The sequence below is a fragment of the Ictalurus punctatus genome, chromosome 16 (assembly GCF_001660625.3).
Source record: "Ictalurus punctatus breed USDA103 chromosome 16, Coco_2.0, whole genome shotgun sequence".
In the NCBI taxonomy this organism is placed as follows: Eukaryota; Metazoa; Chordata; class Actinopteri; order Siluriformes; family Ictaluridae; genus Ictalurus; species Ictalurus punctatus.
Window position 1 is genome coordinate 7,735,196 of NC_030431.2, and position 14,805 is coordinate 7,750,000.

The window sequence follows — 14,805 nt, forward strand, 5'->3', positions numbered from 1 at the left end:
CAACTGAGCAAGCCACTGAGTGGCGACGGTGGCAAGGAAAAACTCCCTAAGATGTTTTAAGAGGAAGAAACCTTGAGAGGAACCCGACTCAGAAGGGAACCCATCCTCATCTGGGTAACAACAGTTAGTGTGAAAAAGTTCATTATGGATTTATATGAAGTCTGTATGGCGTTAGGAGCAGCCGTAGTCCCAGCAGTCTGGAATTAAAGAAGATTTGAGCTCCATCCAGAGGCAGAAAGGATCTGGATCTCTAGTATCTCCATAAATTCGTGTGACAAAACAAGACAAAAACTATAATTCAATAAATATGAAGTCCAATAAATAGGCAAAATGTCATAATATGAAGCAGTCACAATGGCAATGACAAAAATGCTCAGTAAGACTGGCAATTTTTTGCAATGTGTTTGACAAAAAATGGCAAAAACGCTAGTAAGACTGGCAATTCTTTGCAATGTGGTGTTGTAACACATGGCTCTTTATAGATAGTAAACAGGAAATAACTGTAGAAGAAAATGGAGTGTGATCAGTATTCAAGTGAGGGCTCTCTCTGGTGGTTGGAGGAAGCAGATGTTACAGTTACAGTTCTTGTTCACAAGGTGGAACAGTCACAAAACATCTTGGGTACATTTAGAGCCTGGTCCTGAAGTTTTGTGATTATATGTAGATGCAGTGCTGAGATACACACTCACCTCCTGTTTTTTGCATTTGCCTGCACGTTACAGGTGAATGGTTTTGAATATCAATATTCCTTTGATTTCTTTGTGCAGACAGGTCTCAAGATGATGTGAACCAGATTTGGTGAAGATTCGACAAAATTTGGAGGAGGAATAGCAAAAATGGCAGTTATATGTAAGCATTTTATTAGCATGTTATTGTAACTTTTGGTAAGAAGGTGGTGCTGGCACAAAATTTATAGTATACCCTCAGGTGTTGTTCCTGAAGGTACGTACGAGGTTTTGTGTCAGTGCACAAAGTCATTGCTGAGATACAGTCTCACATTCTGTTTGGTGGCTTCACTGTCAGATTTGTTGGCCCATTATGGACACATTGTTTGGAATATTCAAAATTCTTTTCATAACTTTTGTGATGCTTACTCTGATGATGAAGTGTGCCGAATTTGGTGATGATTGAACATAATTTGTAGGAGGAGTAATGAAAAAAATTGTTGACAAAATCCAAGATGGCACAAAAATCTAATTAGACAGGAATTGGCATAATAGGTTGCATTGAACTGAACTTGGTTTATAAATTTTGGACACACGGGTCAAAAGTCATGACCATAAACGTATTTCCAAATTAGACCCAAATTTGACCCAATGGTGGTGCTAGATCATTGGCAGCACTTGTCGCAAATTTGGTCAGAATGTTTCTTAGATCGTCCCCAATCACTGTGCCAAATGTCACAACTTTTTTTTTTTTTTTTTACCCGACAGCTCTATGGGCTGCCATAAATACCCTAGACAGAAAAAGAATTTACAGGGCCTCATACACAATGGCAGCTAGGGGGCACCATCACAAGACTAATGTTGGACCCTGGAGACATACTGAGTTCACTTACAAAGTTTTGTATTTTATATTTTCTGACCCATAGGTGGCACTGTCACAAAACTGGGCAAGGACCCTCAGGCTATGGTTCCCAAGGCCCATACCAAGTTTCATTTCAATACGCAAATGTTTTGCTCAGATATTGCCTCACATCCAATTGGCACCTTCACCATAAGATTTGTTGCTGTGTCATGGCAAACAGTTTGCAATATCAAAATTCCATTTGATAACTTTTGTGTGGCTTTGTCTGTATTTGATATGAACAAGGTTTGTTAACAATTAAACAAAATTTGTAGGAGGAGCAGCAAAAAAATGTTTTCAGTGAATTTCAAAATGGCCAGCAGGTCGTACACCTGTAGTAAAAAAATAATAATAATGGTAAAATGTACACTATGGACACCTCAATGTATGTACAGATGAATACAAATTTGAATATATACAGATGTGTAACACCTTGTTTATATACATGAGTGGATAAATGGATTATTGTGCAGTTAACAATAGGGGGGTGAGCAACAAATAATAATAATAATGTGTGGGTTGATGATGCAAAAAACGGCTAGCAGCGCTACATTATGTTGTTGTTGCATTAAAGAGTCTGACTGCTGTAGGGATGAAGGACCTGCGGAAGTGCTCTTTCTTGCACTGAGGGTGAAGCAGTCTGCTGCTGAAGGAGCTGCTCAGGGACCCCAGTATCTCATACAGAGGGTGAGAGCAATTGTTCATGATAGACGCCATCTTAGCTAACATCCTCCTCTCCCCCACCACCTCTATGCTGTCCAGAGGGTAGACCAAGACAGAGCTAGCTCTCTTAACCAGTTTGTTGAGACATTTCCTGTCCCCCTCTGTGCTCCCAACTCCCCAGGAAACTATTGCATATAAGATAGCAGATGCTACCACCGTGTCATAGAAAGTTTTAAGCAGGGTCCTGCACACACCAAAAGACCTCAGTCTCCTCAGCAGGTGGAGATGACTTTCCCCCTTTTTGTACAGGACATCTGTGTTGTGGACCAGTCCAGTTTATTGTTGAGTTGAACACCCAGGAATTTATATGTCTCCACCCCCTTGATGTCCATACCCTGGATGCTCACCAGCGTAGACCGGGTTGGCCTCCTGTGGAGGTCGACTACCATTTGTCTTGCTGGCGTTGAGGCAGAGGTGGTTTAATTCACACCAGTTAACAAAGTCAGTGGTGACCTCCCAGAATTCCTGATTGTTCTCCTCTGATACTCGCCCAACAATGACCATATCATCAGAGAACTTCTGCATGTGGCAGCTGTTAGTGTTATGCCTGAAGTCTGCTGTGTACAGGGTTAAGAGAAATGGAGCAAGCACTGTACCCTGTGGTGCTCCCGTGCTGCTGACCACCACATCAGACAGACAGTCCTGGAGCCTCACATACTGTGGTCTGTCAGTAAGACAGTTGGTGATCCAGGCAGCCAGGTGGCGATCAACTCCAGCTCTTAAAAGCTTCCCCCTAGGTAGTGATGGCTGAATTGTGTTGAAAGCACTGGAAAAATAAAAAAAAACTTGATCCTCACAATGCTCCCAGTATTCTCCAGGTGTAGAAGTGGTCTGTGCATCAGATAAATAATGGCATCCTCAACTCCCATGCCTGGTCGGTAAGCAAACTCTAGGGGGTCTAGCTCTGAGCTCACTAGGGTTCGCAGCTGTCACAGTACAATTCTCTCCATGGACTTCATCAGGTGTGAAGTTAAGGCTACCGGTCTGAAGTGGTTTGGTTCACACAGATGTGCAATTTTGGGTACTGGATCCACACAGGAAGTCTTCCACAGTACTGGAACTCACGCTAGTCTCATGCTCAGATTAATGATGTGCAGGATGACCTTTAAGCAGTCTGGAGCTGATTCCATCCGGGCCTGGGGCCTTTCTTGCCTTGATCTTCTTTAGCTCCTTATTCACCTGATTGAGTGTCAGAGAGAGACTGCAGGGCAGAGTTATTGGCGATCCCTGATGAGTGGTATGGGGGGAGGGGTGTGAAACCTCAAGTGAGGGATGGTGAGCAGTGGAGAGGTGTGAGCTGTGTAATGCTGGTATCTCAGAAGCTCTGAGGTGATAGTTGGACGATGCCGATATTCCTGGAGCCCAGGGGGTGGAGGAGGGGGTGCCTAATGGCCCAAGAGGTTGAGTTGCTGAAAGCTTTTAGGTCTGGTCGGAGGGGGGAGGAGATGGAGCTGAATCAAATCTATTAAAAAACAGATTTAATTCATTTGCCCTGTCACGGTCGCTGGATGCAAGGCCCCTCCCATTGTCTTTGTTCTGACCTGAAATTGTTTTCAGTCCCCTCCAGACCTCCCTCATGTTGTTCTGTTGAAGGTGTTCCTCCAACTTTTTTCTGTAGCTGTCTTTTCCTTTCCTTATCTCGCCTCTGAGCTGTTTTTGAACCCTCCTCAGCCTGAGTATAATCACATGACTGCCATGTAATGGCTCATATTGGTCACATTAAACCCCGCCCCCATTAATAGTAATTGGTTCAGGTGACTGTCCATCATTATCAGACTTCCTGAGTGGTGTTCAGCAGTAACACACTGCCATCTCTTGATCAAACACAAGTACAGTAACTTTAAAAAGTCGTTTTTAAAAAAAGAACCGAGACTGTTGTTTAATAAAAAATAAAAAATAAAAAAAGCAGATACTTTCAGCAATTCTGTAAAAACGGATTTAGGGTGGGGCTACGATGTGCTCATTTTTTTGTGTGCTGTTACTAATGCTTTTATTCATTAACTATAAAGTTTATTTTTAATTCAATTATAATTTTACAATTTTGTTTCACTCTTTGTCTCCAACCTGAGATGGGCAGCATTTCTGATGCTCATATACACAAATACAATACACAATTTGCTACAAATCTGTAAGTAATTTGTTTTGTGTTCAGAAAATACTTCTAGTGGATATATGATTCTTGTGGATTTTAGAGCAGGAACCTTGAATCACAGACACCTGTCTGATAGACACGGAGAAAATGAAAAACTAGTTAACAATTAGCAATGTGCTGACTTGCTAGTTCCCAACTAGAATGTTGCTAACATGGCTGTTAGATATCTAATAAGTATTTCCAGTTTCATTTTTATTGAACATTTCTGCTGAAAATTTCTGCTGTACATTTCTGCTGAACATTTTTGCTGAACTAAACATTTCTGCTGAACATTTCTGCTGAACATTTCTGCTGAACTAAACATTTCTGCTGAACATTTCTGTTGAATATTTCTGCCTGACATTTCTGCTGAACTAAACATTTCTGCTGAACACGTCTACCAAACATGTCTGCTGAACATCACCTTTTCTCTTCTCTCCTCCCCTCCCTTCCCCCAATATTCCATTTAGAAGGAAAAAAAAAAACAAATTGAGCAACACACAGCAGTAAACATTCACGGGTTTTTTTTTTTCTTTTTATACTAACAAAGGAAAACAAAACTAAAAATACCCTGATGGTGGAAATGGCCATGGCCAATGCTTGTGCTATTTTCTTATAGCCACTTCTCATTTTGTGAAGCTCAACAACCTTTTGCCGCACATCACAGCTATAATCCTTGGTCTAACCCCATTGTTATGAATGACCAAGGGAATTTGACCAATGTGTTACCTCATATTTATACCCCTGTGAAACAGGAAGTCATGATTGAGCCTAGTCACCTGATCCTGATCCTAGTCACCCAGGTATACTAAAACATTTAAAATATCAATGGGAATATACTTCAAATATATTTTTCTCATATAAATTTATAGAGGTGCCATTAATTGTTGCACACCTATATTTAACAAAGATATTTTTTGATAAACCTGTTTTGTTTGTAATTGTTTGATATCCTTGAGAGCAGAGTATTTTTGTGATTTTTTTTTTTTTTAACAAAAGATCAAAAGGTTAAACAATACAGACAATTTTTCACATCCTTCTTTGCTCATATTTACCAAGGGTGCCTATACTGGTAGAGGGCACTGTATACGACATGGATAGAAATAGCAGCAGTTCATGATTTAGTGCAGGCAATCAGAGTAATTTCTGCATTAGCATGAGATATCAACCACCAAAACACTAAAATTGCCATATCACAGCAAACCAGTGACTCCATTACCCAGGATACATCACAAACTACAGATATGTCTGAAGAGGACTACACTTCCCACACCCGCACACGTTCACCTTCTCCGGCGATCTAATCACACACACCTGTTACCAATCTCACACACACTCCACAGTATATAGAGACTGTTTCAACACAATGACTTTGCGAAGTATTACACTCAGTTGCCATAGTCTCTGTCATGTACTAAGCCTTTGTTCCTTTATGTTTTATGCTTCCTTAAGCTTTATGCTTCATGGTTTGGATCTGGTTCTCGTCCTTGTTAATTGAGCCTTGTCTTAGTCTAGTTTATAGTTTATCCTGTTTGCTGATCGCCTGACTATTTGCCTGTTTTGATCACGCTATTGTTTCATGATTTGGATTTGTCTGCCTATATCTCCTATAATAGAACTATCTGTATTTGCATCCGTCCTCAACCTCCTTAAGTGACATACCAATATCACCTGAGGTGGCACTACAGATTTCATGTAGTTTTGTTTAGTAGATTGCATGTATTTATTTTATGCATTTAATCATTGCAGGATATTATAAACATTTGAGTTTTAGATTTAGATGTTACTCAAGTCTCACATAAGTAGTGCTAAAATACTGTACCTGCTACTGAGCATGTATTCTGGGTGCTTCTAGAAACTCCTGAAGCTGTCAGAATGAATTATTTGTGTTCTATTAATGACACATAGAATACCAGGGATTTGCTAATGTGTTATTGTTTGATACTAGAGGTATCTAAGTGCCAGTCAGGAAACAAAGGGCAGTAAAAGCTGGTGTTTAAATAAATTTGTCTTCTTAAGAGGTCAAAGTGAACACAGTAAGGTCTGCAGTGGGAGCTGACCTAGAGCTAGAAATTATCCAGAGAATTGAATGCCTTATAAAAAAAATAATTTCTAGAGAAGACTCACTGTAAACTCACTGCAAAACTCCTAATTGCAAAAGTACAAAAATAATCTCACATTATCAGCATAGACATGGAATTACACCATTATTTAGAATCAACAATGTGAATGATCAGACCTAATTTCTTTATTTTTATACTTCTGTATTAGAATTTCTACAAAAATGGTTCTAATATTCTATCAGCCTTATCAATCACCCCTTATACATAGCTTTTATTGAATGTATGCTTTCCTGTATAAACACATTGGGCAGTTCTCTGATCAGTCTAATCATCAAAGTCAGCTAATAAATTGGCATTTTCTTCATTTCTATTTTTCCTCATTCAGCTTTGATTTAATAATGAATAAAACTGCTCATATGATAGTTTCTTTTCATAAAATCCAAATGTTCTAAATATTTTACATTATGTTCCATGGGACTTTAACATTAATTAATAATTGTTTACTTGGTGTTTATGTCACGTCTCGAGATGTAACGAAGATAGGGACGGATGCAAATGCAGTTAAACAGTTTATTTAATGTAAGACACAGGCAGGTAAATGCAAATCGTGATCAGAAACGTAATCCATAAACATGCAAAGGTCAGGTGATCGGCAAACAGGTACACACAGGGCAAAGCAGGAATCAAGGTCGCGGTCACAGAATACAGGGTCGATATACATAACAAGAAACATAAGCTACAGCGGGAACTGGGAGCGGAGAAAGCAGCGTGGACTAAGTGCACTAATCTAACATGGAACATAACATGGACAATAACTAAGACTATGACTGTGATAAACTATCGTGTAGAATCTAAAGTAATCTAACCTACTATAACGTATTGTATCTTATCTAATCGAATCTAATATTCCGCGCCGTGTGTTGGGAGGCTCGCGGTATATATACAAACATAATCAGTATCAATTGCTGACGGCTGACACCAATCTAGACACAAGTGAAATAACAGCCAATGACAAAACAGGGAGGAGACATAACAAAAACAAAACAAAAGCACGTGTCCAATGTACACAATGTCACGATTGTCAACATACGAAAATCAGGTGCTTGCGCACCTTGCTCATGCATGCGCGCCCACATGCTCTCCAGCGCGCTGCTTAAAGGGAAACCGTGACAGTTTATGGATGTTTAATAAATAATTTATGGTTAAATGTTCATGCAAACATAAATGCACATACACAAACATCTGATACAGTTAGACATAAGAACGATAAAAACACATCAGCAAACTAGATTTTATATTTCTATAATTTTCATTAATTTTGAAATATCAGGTTAGTGCACATTAATTAATTTTTTTTTTTATTTAAAAAAACAGCCTTAAATGGGGGAGAAATAATTTTGTTGTCTTTAATTTATTTATTCATTTTCATATGGTTCATTTACATGTTATTCATTTACATGTGATTTATTTTCATGAGATTCATATTCATGAGATTCATATTCGATACATTTTCATGTGATTCATTTACGTTTGATTCATTTACATGTGATTCATTTATTAATTTGCTTCTTTTTAAATCCCGGTTTAGACTGTGATATTACAAACGTCTTTCCAGATTATTACTTGCTACACTGTATGAGATAACCCCAGTAAAATTGCCTGAAATCTATAATATAATTTGTTCACCATGTTAGGTTTATATCCTCTAAAAACAGATTTGCAATTAAATAACATTACATCCTTCAAAGCATTGGCATGTTCTGCTTACTCTCACAATCCTCCAAACTCCCACACCCAAAGTCTCCACAAACAAATGAGACAGCAGTGTATCCTACAAAAACCGAACGTTGTCCACAATGTGAAAACAACTTGGAGAGTAAGCTGGACTAACCAACAAAATTACCAAGACTGATAAACAGTCTGCACACAATAATAAATATAATGTCCTTACCTTTTAAAGACTTGTAACAAATAATATAACAGTGTAACATGTAAAGCCGAGGAGATAACACTAATAAAATTAAATAAACAGAAACTCTAACCCGGTCAGAGCATCAAAACAGAGAAGCACATTAATACAGAAGTAAATTTTAAGAGGAGTAAGTCCACAAAATCTAGGTGGAGTAATGCAACGATAATATAAAAATCTGAATTCCGTAGAGCTGGAAGGCCGAGTGCAAAAAATAAAAATAAAATAAGAGCGAAAAAGACTCCGCTGTGAAGGTGATGCAGTTCACCCCGATATCAAGATTTTAACATAGTCTCCTGTTTCCTCCGCTGAAACAAAGTCCTTCTGGACACCGTTATATGTAATGCGAAGCCGAGCTGGGTGAAGTATTCCATAGCGAGCGCCATCAATACCACAAAGTTGACGCCGAACCTCGTTAAATACAGCTTGGGCCCGGGCTGTCTTGGCTGTGTAGTCAGGGAAAACGGAGGTGGTCAAATCCCTCACTTTAATCCGCTGGATCTCTCTTGCACGGCATAAAATGTCAACACAGTCACTGTGATAGTGGAACCTGCACACAATAGCTCGTGGTCGTTCACCAGGCTTGGGCTTCAGCTGAAAGGTCCGGTGGGACCGGTCCAAAACCGGCTCCTTCTCCAGACCAAACGCCTCTTTTAATAAGGCTGCTACAGCAGCAGTTGTACAGGTGTCAGCGCCCTCTGGAACTCCGACTATCCTAACGTTATTGCGCCGTGACCTCAACTCCAAATCCTCACATTTATTCTCCAATTCAGTCACGGTCGCAGTGAGAGACTCGATAGTAGTCTTCATGTGAACTATGTCATCGGTGCAACCGGAGAAAGCGTGCTCCATTTCCCCAACAGTACCTTTCAGTGTTGATATGGTAGCCTCGGTAATGACTATCACTAGCCAGCTGTGTTTTCACGGCCTGCAGGTCAAGCTGGATAGTAGACAGCGCACCCCCGAGAGTCTTCTGGAGCTCCTGGAGCTCCTTTTTAAAAATATCGGCGATGTCCTCAGTAAAGCCAGCAACTCAAGCCTGAGTGCGGCGAAGTCAGGGCCACCGCTCAGCGACGCGGATACAGGGGGAGAAGGGGACTCGCTCGCGGCGCGCACACTTGGTCTCAGTCGTGTCTGAATGCTACCACGGGTTTTCGTGTTCTTTCCAGACATTTTAACGTACCACAAAGTTAAAATTGCAAACAAGGAAACAGAGTAGAACCAGTCAAAATATATTGTATGACCGAAAAGCGCAAATTAATTACAATTTTAATCGATATCAGCAGGAGCCACCAACTTCGCGTCCTACTCCATTGAATTCCGAATTCCCGAGAAATAATTTTGGAGAAAAACACTGATTTGTCTGTCTTGTTTACATTTTAAACTTGCATTTATTTAACTTAAAAAAGCAATGAATCATTCTCAGCCTTGAGCTAGGTCTCTATTACAACCCCAATTCTGAAAAAAGTTGGGACAGTATGGAAAATGCTAATAAAAACAAAAAGGAGTAATTTGTAAACGTACTTTGACTTGTATTTAAACAAAAAACGTATAAAGACAAGGTATTTGATGTTTTACCTAATCAACTGCATAGTTTATTGAAGATAAAATCTCGGTGCTAAAAGGGAAAGGCCGAAATCCATTTATGAATGCATGTGATCTCCGATCACTCAGACGTCACGGTCTTAAAAACTGTCTTGAATCTGTAATGGATATCCTGCCTTGGGCTTGGGAATACCTTGGTAAATCTTTGTTAGTCAACACCATTTGCCGCTGCATCCACAGATGCAAGTTAAAGCTTTACTACACAAAGCAGAAGCCATACATCAACACTGTCCAGAAGTTCCGCCAACTTCTCTGTGCTTAGTCTCATCTGAGATGGACAGTAGCAGAGTGGAATCGTGTTTTGTGGTCCGACGAGTCAACATTTCAAATAGGTTCATTTCAAAAAGAAAACAGCCGTCATGTTTTCCAGGCCAAAGGGGAAAAGGACCATCCAAGCTGTTATCAGCGTCAGATCCCAAAAGCCAGTGTCTATCATGGTATGAGGTTGTGTGAGCACCATTAATGCAGAAAGATATGTACACATTTTGGAGCAACATATACTGCCATCCAGAGCAGGACAACGCCAAACCACATTCTGCCCGGATTACAAGTGCATGGTTGTGTAAGCAGAGAGTGCGGGTGTTAGCATGGCCTGCCTGCAGTCCTGACCGGTCTCCGACTGAGAATGTGTGGTGCATTATGAAGTGCAAAATAAGGCAACGAAAGACCTGTACAGTTGCGCAGCTGAAGAAATGCATGGATGAATGGGGAAAAATTCTGCTTGCTAAACTTAACCAGCTGGTGTAAAAGAAAAGGTCGACTGTCCCAACTTTTTTGAAATGAGTGTATATTTTCAAAGAAATTAAATTCACAAAGTTAAACATCACATAATGTGTAAATAATGTGTTTTCAATACAGTACAGGGTGAACTGAATTTTTAAACAACTCTTTTTGTGTGCTTTTGTGCATTTTCAATACTGTCCCAACTTTTTCAGAATTGGGGTTGTATATGATGACTACCAACTGAGGGTGAAAGCTAACACTTGATTTCTCTGATCCACGCGGAGCCATCAAATCTTTACAAAACTTGCTTTTCATGAAGCGTCCTCTTTTTGAATATATCGGTTCATGCTACCTTCATTCCCAGCCACTCAGAACGGCCCCCAATTATGCTCTCTTGGATCTGTTCTCTATAAGGCCCCCCAAATGGCATTAACATACGACCGAGGCCTCCCTTTTGCAAGATGTCTTTAAAACACATTAAAAATACAGACTTCTGAATAGATCCCCTTTTTTATTATTAATAATTACATCTTAACATTACATTAGGAATTGATTGTGTGTGTGTGGTTGTCTGAGAGTGAGAAAGAAAAAAAAATCATGTATTTATTTATTTTTCACACCAAATTGTTGAGGCCCCCCGGTGGCCCCAAAGGCCCCCACTTTGAAAATCACTGCTCTATTTTATTATTATAATTAGTATTATTGTTATTTCATTATTATTTTAATTAAAAAAAAAACATTCTGAATATCAGAGTATCTAATTAAAACAACATAGACATCATGGCTTTTCTGAGCAAACAACACTTTCAGAAGGCACATTGATGTGTGACTGTGTGTGTGAATGGGTGAATGAGAAACAGTGTAAAGTGCTTTTTAAATAAGTGCAGACCATTTACCATTTGTCACATTCGACAAATGTCACAAGCCACTGATGCTTTGGGCTTCACTGACTGAGCCAGTTTACAATCATTGTAGAAATCCTTTTGTGGAAGACATTAAACATAACTTGTTAATCAGTACACTCCAACTTCTAGAGAAATTTGTCCTGTGTAAACTGTAAACATCTACATGTTTAGGAAGCTTTCATTTTTCAGAGCAGCAATTGTTCTGCTGAAAAATAGATGCATTCAACTTTTATTTGTATTATGTAAATCACTTACAATCACTACAGTCTGCCTTTTCTTTCATTGTTTCTACTATGTCCTTTGCCATATCTGTATTTTATAATTTTTTTGTTTGTTTGTAAGATAAAGCTTTTTCTTCCCATCTTATCAATGGAATCATTCATGCAAAATCTCAAGGCATCATGCAGAATACAGAACTGCTACACCTGCCTTCTGCTCCCAAAGTTTTAAGCGTGAGGACAGTGCCATTTTGGACAGGACCCACACACATACAATTCAGCCAGTTGTGCCTGTTTGTTGTTGTGAATAGGTGAAATAATGAAACAATCCCACTGTGGACCTGCCCAAGAAAGAGAAAGTGACAGATGAATGGAAGAGGAAAGAAAGAGAAAAATATACTTAGCTTCCTTGATTTTCTCAACACATTCATTGTGCTACATATATATATATATATATATATATATATATATATATATATATATATATATATATATATATATATATATATATATATATATATATATATTAAACTACAGTACAATTGCTGTATATAGTATCCACCTCGTAACAGTTGTGTTATACCACCAGTGCTGCCTATGTACTTTCTTTGTTATGTTATTGTAATGTACTTGGCTGCAAATCATTTGCAGTCAATGACTGCCTGAAGTCTGGAAGCCATAGGCATCACCAGATGCTGGGTTTCTTCCCTGGTGATGCTCTGCCAGGCCTTTACTACAGTTCTCTTCCATTCCTGCCTGTCCTTGGGGCGTTTTGCCTTCAACAAGTGCATGCTCAATTGGATTTAGGTCAGATGATTGACTTGGCCCCTGTAGAACATTCCAATTATCTACCTTAAAAAAGCCTTGATTTGCTTTCAACCTGAAAGTATATCAGTAATACAACCATAAATAACACAGTGGTTCCTCAAGCAGGCTTTGTGATATACAACCAAGGGGACTTCTGGTTAAGAACAGGCATTTAAAAACTACAGTGTGCATTTATGAAGTCAGAGCTTGAAAGACAGACAATGGTGTATTCATTCAGAGATGTTTCTATTACAGGCTTACAGAAATAGCACATCTATATAAGGATTCTGAGTTTAAATAACAGAACAAATGACAGAAGTGACTCACAAGTGACTCACAGTAGCTCTTGTATAGTTTGCACATCTAATTGGTAGAGAATATCGATGACCAGCTCCAAAACAGTGCATTTAGAAACTTATCAGAAATCTATGTTATTTCACCAATATTATTGTATGATTATAGGGAACAAAGTAAAACTTATGCCATGGGAGAACATGTCAAGTGACAATTTAACTGGTGTGGGACTAATTATATTGGTAGTCTCCTCAGTAAACTTTTACGATGGTAAAATGCAAATGGTGTTCTGCCAACCTCAGCACTGGTATTTCACTGATACATACACAAGTGTGCACAGCCACTAATGACCTAATAAATGCATAATGTTAATTCCTACTCAGTTCTACAACTCAATGAAAGCATACAAAAACAACAGATGTTTAGAAGTAGACAATACAAATATGTCAGTTTGAGACTCAATTTGTTGTGCTGCTCTCAGATTTCAGCTCGAGTAAGAGCCACAATACTAAATAATTATGAGACCAAATTGAAATCTCCCTCAAGGCTTATAAATATTCATTTTGGCCGCCAACAAGGCCCAGTGAATACAACCCGATATCAAGCTCAATCATAAACAAATACTCAAAGGCCACTGTTAAAGTTCTAGAGAAAATTTTGACTTGAAATGAAAGACCAAGACATACCTTGTAGGCTTCCTTTGAGGAATTAAAAAAAAAAAAAAAGTTTTGTGCACAAGGCACAAAGTCCCACTGTCACTCACTGAGAGACACAGATAGACTGAAATAAGAGTGGCACAGCCATGTGTGCATGCACACACAGATAAGCAAAGCAGCTGAGTTAACATGAGACCCTGCTATAAATATCTCAGTAAGTATGGTGGTGTAAGCATACTACCCTGTTTGGAAAGCTTTAGCTGGACCAGAAACAGTTTTGGAATTAATATGATTAAAAAAAGAATATTTTGTATTTTGTCACTTCAAACAGGAATGTCAAACCTGATGAAGCTTAGCAGATTTTTGAACAGATGTGTCATAAGTCAAAATGTCTAGAGTGTATTCCTTTGATACCAGCAACAGATAATAAAAAAAAAAAAGAGAAAACATTCCCAGTGTTCCTGCTGGCTGTTGTGACTGACAAACTCAGCTGTGAGAAACAGGCTGGAGGACGAGCATCAGATACAGCAGATCCCTTAGGACAGAATCGGGTAGATAGCAAGAGGGAAAAGCAAAGATGACAGAAAAGTTTGTACAAAGAGCATGACAAAAAACACCAAAATACCAAATTATTTAACAGATATCGGAAAAGAGCAGCACATTTCCAAGACAACTGAATAAAAACAAATAAAGGTAATATTTTACTTTGATTTAAGAGAATTATTTAAAACTTCTAATTACCTACAGAATGTTGAGACAGTGGTGTGGGAATAGGAGGCAGTTTTACTGCCTCTCACTAACCAGTTTAAATTATTCACTAACAACACTGCTTCACTACTGCAGCTCACACTCTGAGGCATATAAAATTACATTAACCAGGTTGTTGCAGCATTAGTACTCCATAACACTGAAAGTGGCTTGATAAATTTCATAAGATCAGTGGTAAACCTTTAGTATATGTGTACAGATGCACTAAAATCATTAATACAACAAACAAGGCCGAGAACACGAAAAAGGGCTTTTATTTCTGAACTTTTAATTGGCAGTTCAACACATGTTTCTAGCTTCTCTGGGGGAAAGAGATAATTACTGGTTATCTTCATCAATAATAACAACTTCTTTAATTTTAATGGTAATATCCTATA

The 14,805-nt window shown here is 38.8% G+C and overlaps 1 protein-coding gene across 2 annotated transcripts in view; it reads right to left on the minus strand.

The window, feature by feature from the left end:
• Positions 1-13,923, minus strand: part of LOC108276812 (unconventional myosin-XVIIIb) — a 123,923-nt gene extending 110,000 nt beyond the window's left edge. The window contains exons 1-2 of one of the 2 annotated variants that reach the window (XM_053686688.1): positions 13,691-13,923; positions 12,115-12,244 (exon numbers count right to left, since the gene is read on the minus strand). In XM_053686688.1, coding sequence (XP_053542663.1) covers positions 12,115-12,153 — 39 coding nt within the window. In that variant the 5' untranslated portion in view covers positions 12,154-12,244; positions 13,691-13,923. The remainder of the gene's footprint in view (positions 1-12,114; positions 12,245-13,690) is intronic. The other variant, XM_053686689.1, reaches the window with a different exon arrangement.
• Positions 13,924-14,805: the final 882 nt, after the last annotated feature.